The sequence below is a fragment of the Lactuca virosa genome, chromosome 3 (assembly GCF_052849685.1).
Source record: "Lactuca virosa cultivar CGN04683 chromosome 3, Lactuca_virosa_CGN04683_v6, whole genome shotgun sequence".
Classification (NCBI taxonomy): Eukaryota; Viridiplantae; Streptophyta; class Magnoliopsida; order Asterales; family Asteraceae; genus Lactuca; species Lactuca virosa.
The window spans coordinates 10,812,527-10,824,471 of record NC_136428.1 but is presented as its reverse complement, the minus strand read 5'-3'; the positions used below and the strand labels follow the sequence as shown (position 1 = coordinate 10,824,471).

General features: G+C 36.9%; 1 protein-coding gene across 1 annotated transcript; it reads left to right on the top strand.

Annotated features, from left to right (window-relative positions):
• Positions 1 to 5,398: 5,398 nt before the first annotated feature.
• On the top strand, positions 5,399 to 7,625 carry LOC145165209 (uncharacterized). The gene has a single exon (XM_079083893.1). The coding sequence runs from the start codon at positions 5,593 to 5,595 to the stop codon at positions 7,447 to 7,449; it is 1,857 nt and encodes a 618-aa protein (XP_078940019.1). The 5' UTR covers positions 5,399 to 5,592; the 3' UTR covers positions 7,450 to 7,625.
• Positions 7,626 to 11,945: the final 4,320 nt, after the last annotated feature.

Genomic DNA, 11,945 nt, shown 5'->3' with positions numbered 1-11,945 from the left:
AAGATTGGGAATTTAATAAAAGCATTTAGTTACTTTATAATATTCATCATACTTTTAATGAGAATTTATAAGTCCTTGTCTTACCCGTTCGGCTAACGACCCTCCACCGATCAAGGAAGCGGTGGGTGAGAGTGGACACCCATTAAGTTGCCATTTTATAGGCAACAACCTTATATCCCCCTTATAGATCGGCTTCGTGAATGAGGCGTACTAGCGGTAAGACGACTTGACGTTATACATATATATATATATATATACATATATATATATATATATATATATATATATATATTAGTAACTTATAATATTATAAAGTATAAGGGTTGAATTTTAACTTTTAAAATTCTAAGGGTTGGAACTGAAGTTTTAATCAAGACTTTACATGTTCCAAAACTTGAGGGCAAGTTTTGTAAACTTCCAAAACTTTTCATTTCTTATAACTTATGAATTAATTGAGTATTAAAAATGAAGACTCTTCATTTTTATAACTCTTGTGTTCTTTTAATGGCTTTAATAAAAGTGAGACTTTTGGTTTTCCATAACTTGAGGACAAGTTATGGACTCCATTAAAACACATTATGATCATGAATTAAACTACCATGAAGGTTACAAACAATTCCTATGATCATCTAATCTTCATAAGTTCAAGAACACGAATATGAACACTTTCAAGAATCAAAAAAAAATTACACTTAAAAAAAACTTGTAATTTTAATAATTGCCATTGTAAATGGATTAGCATAAACATTACACCATCTAAAACAAGCTTTAAAACATCAAAACAGTTTAGGGTAATGTTTCTAGTCCATTTCCAGCAACAAATGTGCAAACTTTCATACGAGCAGAAAACAGAAAAACGATTTTTTTCAAGCTGTTTGCACACAAAAAAAAACAACAAACAAACCTAGGCTCTGATACCACTGATGGGTTTTGAGCATTCTAACACTTCCTAAGTGTACATGCAACCCTAATAACCTTGGATCTATGTTTGTCTAATAATCATGCAAAGTTGAATTCCAAGGTTATATTCCTATCTAGCATACATGGGGAACACTTTTAACTTGAATGAAAGATAGAATAACTTACCTTGTTGTTGATTATGATCCTTGAAACCTTGTGAGCCTAGCACCCCAAGTGTGATGCCTCAAATGCTTCACACAACACCAAATGCAAAGGAGTAAACTTTGAGAGAATCTTACACTTGCAAAATCGGCCCTAGCCCTCTTGTTTCTTATGTGTAGCCAATTTTGGTGGAGAATGGGTTTCTTATATAGTGTTGACACATCTAGGGTTACACCATGTAAACCCTAATGTGTCATGACTCTTCATTTCCATGACCCATGGGGTTGTAACTCCCATGGAGCATCCATGGAGCATCCTATGGGTGGAACCTAACTTGATAATCCATGGAGCTTCTTAGCCCACTATATAAGATATGGAAGATTTACATAATCTACCCATATATTTAATTAGTTATCTTTTGATCACTTAATTAATTCTAAATTAATTCTTGATCAAACTAATTAAATAATATTATTAATATATTAGAACTTATAATATATTAATAAACCATAAGTGTTATTTCTCTCATTTTAGTTTATCCAATTGCATGGTGCCATGCAACCCAAATGGACCATGCCGGGTCGGGTCAAGTACATACCAGAAATAGTTATGGACTTAGACACCTTATCCAACACCAATCTCGTCGAGTAGAGATGGATTTGGACGCGGGTTATGAAATCTACTCGACGAGTTGAGAGCCTCAACTCGACGAGTAGGCCTGGCAGAATGAAACCCTAATTTTAAGGGTTTTGAACCCTATTTAATCACCTTAACCTCCAAAGGCTGGCCTCATTTATAGCCTCCATTGTCCAAACCCTAGCCAAGAAACCCTAATCCACTTTTGGAGAGTTTTGAGCCATTTTGTGCATTCTTTGTGATTTTGAAGCTTGTGAAGGAAGGAGAAGCATGGGGATTCAAGAGGAAGCTAGTAGATCCAAAGTTTGAGCTGCATTTCTGACTCATTTGAGGTATAAAGTTGATACGTTGGCCTTCTATTACTTAGATCTTCATTTAGGGTAGTATGTTGTCACTTTTGGGCCATATTGAAGTCGTTTTCGGGATTTGAGTATATCATGAAGTTGTGACTTCAGATCTAGGCACTCATGAGCTTATGAGGCTTAAAGTTGCCAGCTTTATCAAGCTTTGGCCCTTCTCCATGCCCTAGATCTCTTATATAGCTTAGTTTTGGTGTTTCTAGCTTCATGACACCATGCATGGACGTAAAGTTAGCAACTTTACGTGGTAACTTAGTCCTAGGGGACCAGATCTATGGTTTGGAAGCATTGAACTCAATTGGAAACGACTGAATGGGTGTAGACTAAAGGAACTCGACGAGTTGTTCATGCAACTCGGCGAGTTGGATCGTGATCCCCAACCTTTTCTGATTCCTGAGCAAACTTGGTGAGTCTAGGAGACGACTCAGCGAGTTGGTTAAGGTTTTCCGAGTTTTGAAGATTAAAGAACTTGACGAGTTCAAGGAAGGACTCGACGAGTTGTAGTGAAATGTACCGATTCTATTGATAGGAGATACTCGACGAGTTCGTGCAAGAACTCGACGAGTTCGTGCAAGAACTCGACGAGTTCGTGCAAGAACTCGACGAGTTGGATCGTGATTTTAGGGTTTATGATTCATGAAACTCGACGAGTTGATGGACCAACTCGGCGAGTTGAGTCAACTTAGGATGTTGACTTTGACCAGAAGGCTAACTTTGACTAGGGTGTTGACTGTGACTTTGACTTTGACCAAAGTTGACCCGTAAGGGGTTATGGGTATGAAAGGGTAATTAAAGAAGTTCTTTTGTGTGTAGGAGATTGAGTGGAGTTGATTTCAGAGCCGAGGACAGTTCAGCTACTTCACGACATTTGAGGCGAGTTACCTACCAGTAGAAGTGGGTCGAAGGCACTAATGCCGACCCACTAGTAAGTGTTATAGTAAAGATGATTGTCTTTGTGATAATTATCCGGTATGACACTATCTGTTATGCTTTATGTACTAGTATGCTATGATATTATGTGATAGTGGTAGAAGGGGTAGGATAGGCCCCAGTACTGGTCGAAAGGACCGAAGGGATAGGCCAGCACCCTGATATGCTAGGCAGTATGTGACTTATGTGTTTATATACTAGGATATTATATGGTAGAAGTAGGGGGTGAAATAGTCCCCGATACCGGTCGAAAGGACCGAAGGGGTAGGCCAGTACATTGATATGCTAGGCAAGGTACCGGTCGAAAGGACCGAAGGGGTAGGCCAACACCCTGATATGCTAGGCAAGTTACCGGTTGAAAGAGACCGAAGGGGTAGGCTAGTACCCGGACATGTTAGACAGTATGTTTATTGTATGGTATGTGGTATGATAGGGGAACTCACTAAGCTTTATGCTTACGGTTTTCAGTTTTTGTTTCAGATCCTTCTTCTTCGAAGGGAAAGGAGCCAGCACGATAGCAACGCATCACACCATAATTTTCCGCACTATGATGTTCTTGGGATTTGTACTCTGACATTATTATCTTATGACTTATTTTGAGACATATGACTTATGAGATTTTATGATATGAGAAAACTTAATGATGTTTTCAATAATCTGTTTTATGAATTATTAAATCAAAAATGAAATTTTTGGTCTTGGATTTTGGGATGTTACAAAGGGTGCAGTTAGGGTAACTAGGTTTCAAATTGTGCCATTTTAGGGAACAGTCTTCTATTTTTATACGGATGCGGGTGGAATAGTACATACGTGCCCTCTACGGTTCACATTCCAGACGACATCGTTTGGGTCGTTGGATGTAATTACGATTTTGTCATGTCATCGTTGATGTGTCAAATGAGGGATGATGTGGCAGAGTTACCGGGCATAATAAGTAAGAGAGACTAAATTGCTAGGTTTCTACACATTTCGTTCCCTCACAAAGCCACTTAAAAGGTTAAGTGACTAAAATGGTCAACCCTCATATGTATCATTTTCCCAAAACTTAAATTTTCCAAGGTCATTTGTTTTCTTACTAGTCATGTGTATAATTTTTCCTCAACTTTGAACGCTCATAGCTCTCTAATATGTACTCGAATTGGGCTTATTTTTTTATATGTGTTCTTTGTTGTTCTATCATCATCTCATATCAAGAACCTTCTAGTTAAACTCGAGCACCGAGTTCTATAGTTGCAAACAGAAAATTGATACTAAAATGAGAATGATACCAAATTACTAGAATCGGAATCAAACCATACCATATAGTACATATCGGTTGGATATGCAATCCATAACTCGGTGTTGGTATTTTCAGGTTCGATACCGGATCAATACGGTTCCGGTACCGAGGTCAACCATATTTTTCTTATACACTTATACACAAATAAAAATTACAATTTCCACCTTCCAACTATTATCTTCTAAGTTTCAACTATAAGTTAATTTTTGGTTAACTATAAGTTAATTTTACCAAAAAATATCCTTATATCCGCAATTGGTTCACGAAATCACCCTCGAAGGGATAATTGCTTAGGGCAAGTTGTGGAAACCCACTACATATGCCAGGCCATTGACCTACAAAAAGATAAGTTGCCGGCCATTTTCATAAAAATAAGTAAATAGACGAAAATGAAAAAGAAAAGAAAAAAAAAAGTATGCTCTTTTCTCCGTCCTACACGTTAAATTTCTTTAGGTGTGAATAAAATAATTTTTGCTATATAATACTTACAAGTTATAGCGAGTCAAAAAAGAAAAAGAAAAAAAAAACAATGAAGTTATGATAATAAAAATAAAACATGTCAAATGATATTTGGTGTATTTATGCATTTACAATTTTCTAATTATTTCATTTATGTGAGAACAACTTAGTTTAAGCTATAACTTTTTTTTAAGGCTGTATAAACTATAAACCAATGATATCATGCTGGCCCTTTCTGGCTTCCTCTACTCCATTTACTACGTCTCTTTTCTTTTTTAAACCCAAGTATTTTAATAAACAGTTTTATTCCGAAAGATAAAAATAAAATTGACAATACACAACTAATTACACGTCAATCAACGAGGTAACGTTTTGCCCCGAAGACAAACTACTTTTTGTTATCGAATATGAGCCACTTCATGGAATAGTGGAGTGCAAGAATTCCCATTAAGGACCACTAAAATCATCATCCACGTAAAATACAACTTGACCATAAAGCTGGTGTTCTCATGACACAATTATTGCTCATTTAAAATTATCATCTTCAAATTCAATTCCCACATCTTAATTAACAAATAATTACTAAAAAGTACACGGATTTTGCTTTTAAAAAACAATATAAAATTTCCAGTTTCCTGGAATCTTCTATCTGATAATATAAGTCAAAGAGAGCTGTATTTATCTTATTATTAACAACAAAAATGATATAAACAATGTAACATTGTGAAGAAAAGTAAGACAATGTTAATCGTTAAGTGCCCCGTGCCCCTCATCATTTATAACCCAAACACCCTCTTCATCAGACAACTTCTCAAAAACAACAAATTTATGAATCAAAACAGCAAATTTGAAACTTGAGAGCAAAAAATGACTTCACCTTGCATCAAGGAAGTCTCTAGAGCCTGTTTCAGACGTTGCTGCCCGACTCAAATACTCGGGCTGCCCGAGAAACAGAGTCCAGAACAAACGATTTCACCTTCCAGGTATGATTTCATTGCTGCAACAGCCTTTTCGCTTCCTCCAAATGCTCAATTCACTAACCATGAATCATTACCCGACCTCGAACGATCGTTTTCCACCATGAAAAAAGCTTACCCTCACTACCCGGAGACTGACCGAGCTGACCGAATCCGGAGTGACGAATTCTATCACCTCTCGAACAATAACCATGTATGTCTTGATTACATTGGTCATGGGTTGTTTTCGTATTCGCAACAGTTACATTCCAATGCGCCTTTTTTCAATATTATATACAAATCAGTGAATTTGTATGCACAGATTACGCATGGTGGTCAAGAACAGGAATTTGAATCGGTTATTAAAGAAAGGATTTTTAGGTTTATGAATATTTCTTCGGATGATTATTCTTTGGTTTTTACAGCTAACCAGTCATCAGCATTCAAAGTGTTGGCAGATAATTACCCTTTTCATACAAATCGTAATCTTTTGACTGTATATGACCATGAAAATGAAGCTGTGGAAACCATGATTGAGAGTTGTAAGAAAAGGTCAGGGCGAGTTGACTCGGCCCTGTTCTCGTGGCCTAACATGAGAATCCAATCGAAAAGACTCAGGAAATCGGTTTCGGTTGTGGATAAAAACAAAAAGAAAAAGAAAAAAAAGGGACTTTTCGTTTTCCCGCTTCAATCTAAAGTTACGGGAACACGATACTCGTATCTATGGATGAGTTTAGCTCAAGAAAACGGGTGGCATGTTTGTCTTGATGCCAATGCATTTGGAGCAAAAGACATGGAGACATTAGGACTCTCTCTTTTCCACCCAGATTTCTTAATCTGTTCATTTTACAAGATTTTTGGAGAAAACCCATCTGGATTCGGGTGTCTTTTTGTTAAAAAAACAAGATCAACGATTCTCAATAACTCATCTACAACCACAGGATTGGTTAACATTGTTCAAGCTTCTAACCGCCCTCTGTTTCTCCAACAATCCGGGAGTCTCAATACATACGGAAAACGAGAAGACATAGCCATGGCAAGCTCAAGCTCCACCTCCAGCTCATCACTCTCCAATCAAGAAACCTTCGAAATACAAGAAATCAAAGGAATTAATAAAGAAAAGACGGAATTGTCCCTTTCTGATCTCTGGAAACTGGATAAATCCGTTGACAAAAACGAAGCAAGCACCAGTGGGGTTACCTCAGATATCGAGTTTCGTGGGTTAGATCATGCAGACTCGTTAGGTTTGATATTGATAAGTACGAGGGTAAGGTACCTGGTCAACTGGCTGGTCAATGCATTCGGTAGTCTTCACCATCCACATTCGGAAGACGGGGTGCCTTTGGTTAGGGTTTATGGGCCAAAAGTGAGGGTGGATAGAGGTCCTGTGGTGGCTTTTAATGTGTTTGATTGGAAAGGAGAAAAGGTTGAACCTACACTTGTGCAGAAGTTAGCAGATAGACATAACATTTCTCTTACTTATGCGACTTTAAAACATGTTAGTTTTGTGGACAAGAATTGTGAAGAAAAGGAAAGATTAGTAGAGGTAAAAGGCATTGAGAATGAAGGGCGTAATAGTCCGATGAACAAAAGGAAAGAGAAGATAGAGATAGGGATACCTGTGATCATGGCTACAGTTGGGTTTTTGACAAATTTTGAAGATGTTTATAGAGTGTGGGTGTTCGTTTCAAGGTTCTTGGATGCAGATTTTGTGGAGAAAGAAAGGTGGAGATATATGGCGCTTAATCGGACAACTGTTGAGGTTTAGATTTGAAGGTCAAAGATTTCATTTCAAAAATTTTAATTCATCATTCAATTATTCATCTGTTCATAGAATTTCCGATACATAAATAGTTGTCAAATGGGATCTCTCATTTGTAGCATCCGTGATGCAAGTAGGAATTCAAGAATCAATAAGCTAATAAACTGCAAAACATTTTATAATTCTCCTGCTGTGTTGTTCAGAGTTTATCTTTTCTACATGTCCATTCACGAATTCGTTCATACGACCTACATAGTGTTCTATCAGTGATGCTAAGCCCTAAAAACGTTTGAGGATCACAAATTGATCAAGGACTAAACCTATAAAAGCCGGTACCAAAGGTAAATATATGAAGTTAGTGAATCAAGGGTCAAACCCATTTTGTATTAACAAATGGCTTTTAGCCGAGTAGTATTAGGTGGTGTCATCCCTCTTTGAGGTCAAATGTTCAAATCCTGTCGTGGACGTAGGTGGATTTGGGTGTTACTTTAGGAGTAAATTATATACTCCCTCCGTCCCAAAATTATTGTCCACTTTACTATTTTAGTTTGTCCCAAAATTTTTGTCTACTACCAAAAGTAATATACACTTTTACCATATCATCCCTAACATTTAATAAAGTAAACTTGAATAATTACAAACGCACATTTCCCATTGGTTTTAGAAAAAGCCAAGAGGGTCATTTTACTCGAAAAGACAAAACTCATGATTGTTTTTTTCTTAATCTATGTGTTTTTTGTCTATGGACAATAATTTTGGGACGGATGAAGTATTATATTGGCCGGTTAAAAAAAAACCCCTTTTGTATCACTTAAATGCATAATCTACCTGAGAGCAATGTAAGGACTTTGTAAAAACGACAATGGATCTAACTTCTATTTTAAAACTGAATTGAATCAAACAGGAAAAAAAAATTCGGACAGTTTCTACACTTCAAAAACCAAAATTTTCGATTTTCAGTTTGGTTCGACCAAAAATCGCACATTGCTTGCCCTTACTTTCAACAAAGCTCCCTCTGTTCTACATCGGAGATATTCGTATCATCGGTTTTCCATTGAAATGTCATTGTTTCATTTCCTTATATCGAAATGTATTTCGGTCTCTATAAGGTTTTTGAGTTTTTGTAATGTTGGCGTTTTGTTTCAAATATGTTCTCTAGTTTTCGGAGTCCGAAGTGCTACTTTTTAATGTTTCAAATGAAAATTGTTATATACATTTCCCTGCGCCTTATTTACATGGGGTTTAAACAAAAAAAATGTAGTTTTTAGTTGTTTTCTCCAAATGGTAGCATTATGGAGTATCATTACCAACAAGTTTTTCGTATTTTGGATTTCGAACATGTTTAACTCGTTTATTTCTTTGGATTTCGATTTTCATAGTAAGATGTTTAACTCGTTTATTTCTTTCTTTTGCTAATACCGGTCATTAAACACTGGAGAATTAGTATAAAAATGTGATTGTTACTGGGAATGAATCTAAATAAGTCAACGTGCTAATGACACTTTTTAAAAAATTTCGGATTTTAAACCTAATACCATCTGTAAGAAACCTAAGGAAGAAATTAGGTTTTAGTGTAAAATGTGTCTCGATAAAGTTACTAATAACGCATTTACACCCACTAGTCGATAACTTTCTTGTTAGGATTTTATGTAAAATGTGTGCCAATAATGGCTCTTATAACACATTGTTGATCCATCATTTACTGAAGGTCTAGGGTTTATGTTTTAGAGTGTATGATATTTTGTAGGGTTTATGTATTTGAGTGTATTGTATTTCGTTATATATAAAAGAAAAAAAAATTGTTTGGTTTTCTATATTTATTTTTATTGTATCATTTCTTCTCTAAACGAATGCTATGGATTTTTGTAGTACGTGTAACATCTACTTTCCATGATGTTTGTAATTTCGGGATAACGGGCCATAATTTGATCGAGTAAAGGTCTTGGGCTTCAAAGGAATAGAGTTTAGACCATATCAGATATTTATAATGTTGGTTAAGTGATTAAAGCCCTCAAATTGTGCTTTGAAACAAAGGGTAAATTTGGAAATGTGATATTTTAGGCTTCTTGCATGAATTAATGATTTTATTTCGGTATGTTTTTAGTCAAAAGTAATTAGATAAAATTATGAGGCTCATTAATACCTTCGCGTGCATATAAAGATCACCGAAAACGGAGTTGAAACGAAGAAGTTATGGTTGTTTGAAGTTGAAGTGGATTTTGGGAAAAACGACTTCACCACGACGTGGAGTGTTGTGCAGCCCAAGCCCATTAAATTAGGGTTTGGCTTGTATTTAAGGACTTCAACCCCTTGTTTTATGTCATTTTCTAGCCTCCATTACACCAAGAAACCCTTTTTTTAGCAAACCTTAGCCTCCCTTCATAGATTTAGCCCCTCCCTTCTCCTTGGACCTCTTTTGGGAGCTTTTAATGGTGATTTGTAACTCCCGCAGATTCGGGCTAGTCAATTTAGAGATAATAAGCGTTAGAAAATGACTTTTGGATAGAAGATTATTTAGGATAAAAAATCTTAACCAAAGTAATAGTATATGTGTAACGCCCATAGATCCGGGCTAGTCAATTTAGAGACGATAAGCGTCAAAAATGACTTTTTGATGGAAGATTATTTAGAAGGAGTAATATTAACTAAGTTGTAGTATATGTTACAAGGATTCCATACATATAAAGAATGCCGAAATCCGAGTTATAACGAAGAAGTTATGACGTGTCGAAGTTTCGCGACAGAACCGGCACGACACAACGCGACGTAAATAGTGAATTTACGTTAGAGCGATATTTGGCATTAGCGATCTAAATGAAAGTCGTAGAATACGTTAAACCGAGAGTGTGCATAAAAAGAACGTCCAAATCTGACTTCGTATGAGGAAGTTATGATTTTTCTAAGTTTCAGCTTAGCAGTATGCAGCCCGAAGTTCGAATATGAGATCGACGGATTTCTAGCCGAAACAATCTAAACGAGAATCGAAGATCTCGTCGATAGTAGTCCAACGGTGAAAAGACAGACGAAAACAGACGTCAGATGAAGGAGTTCTGAATTTCTAACGGAGTTTTCCTGTCACGGCCTACTAAAAACAATATATTAATAATATATGAAAAATAGAATCAAAATTAGCCGACGAAGTCTAAACGAGAGTTGTAGAGCATAATCTCACCTACTCGTGGATATAAAGAACGTCGAAACGGAGTTCGTATGCGAAAGTTATGAATTTCTGAAGTTCGGGGCGCGAAACCCCAAAACTGTCAGAGACCACGACGTGAAATCAGTGTTCACGACGTGAACTGACTTCTGACGCCTTCTGGAGCCTGACAGAGCAAGTGGACGATGACGCATGCAATGACGTTTATGCCCACGACGTGGGAGCACTGTTCACGACGTGAAAATCGAGAAAATAGCCCTATAAATAGAGTTGAAGGGGCAGCCGAGTTTGGTTGCTCATTCTCTCATCTCTCACCCGTATTGCATCGATTTACGTGCAAAGAAATACTCCCGAAGCCCCGGTATCATCCCGAGACCCGAAGCAAGTCCCGAAGCTCCGAAGATCCCGAGAAGAAAAGAGTTTCCGAGTCGAAGCTCTGCCCGCGAGAAGCCCGGTGTTTGAAGATATTCTAGTTTCACCGAAGAATACTACTCTTAGAGCCGTAGTGCTGTCCAAGCATCGTCTAAACAAGTGAGTGTGTAGTTACTTTCTTCTATCGCATAGATATGAAGTATTTGCTATGAAATACGTGCTATGTATTTATACGTTGTTTGTTTACTTGAGATGGTTGTTGAATGAATGTTTTATACAGGTTTTTAAATGATTTAAACTATATATATGTAATTTATATCTACAAATATGTTGGGTAGAACGTGGGTAGAACGTGGGTAGATGAAATAGTTGGTGTGTGAGGAAAGATTAGGTTGAGGATGAGACGAAAGATGATATAGATCATGAGATGAGGGTGACAGGTGAAAAAAAATGAGTGAAACCTTTACCCAAACGATGGCCCCTGTCATTCAGCAGAGTAGGGATGACAATCACAGACTATTCTAGACAGTCCTGTGGAACACTAGCAATCTCGCAACTTGTAGGTGTTGTGGACTTGATGTTCACCGGTGTACTCTAAAAACCCTGGCAGCTATAGATTTAGTGCCTTATAATAATACGATGGTAGCTATGGATTTAGTACAGTATAGATGAACCTTGGTAGCTATGGATTTAGTACTGTATAGATGAACCTTGGTAGCTATGGATTTAGTACTGCGTAGATGAACATTGGGCAGCAATGGACTTTGTGCCAATTCCTTAGTTCAATCCTTAGGAATGAAGGAAGGAAGGATAGTTAATTCTTAGGGTAAAACCTTAAAGAAATAGAGAAGATAATGAGGATGGGTAATTAGGTTGATTGTTTGATGATTGAAATTAATATAATTATTTATTGTGGGTTGAAAACCCTATATGCTCACCAGGCTCCCAAGCCTGACCCACTCAGTTTATTTGT

Coding starts and splice junctions, on each gene's coding strand:
- LOC145165209 (XM_079083893.1), top strand. CDS start 5,593: ATGACTTCACCTTGCATCAAGGAAGTCTCTAGAGCCTGTTTCAGACGT.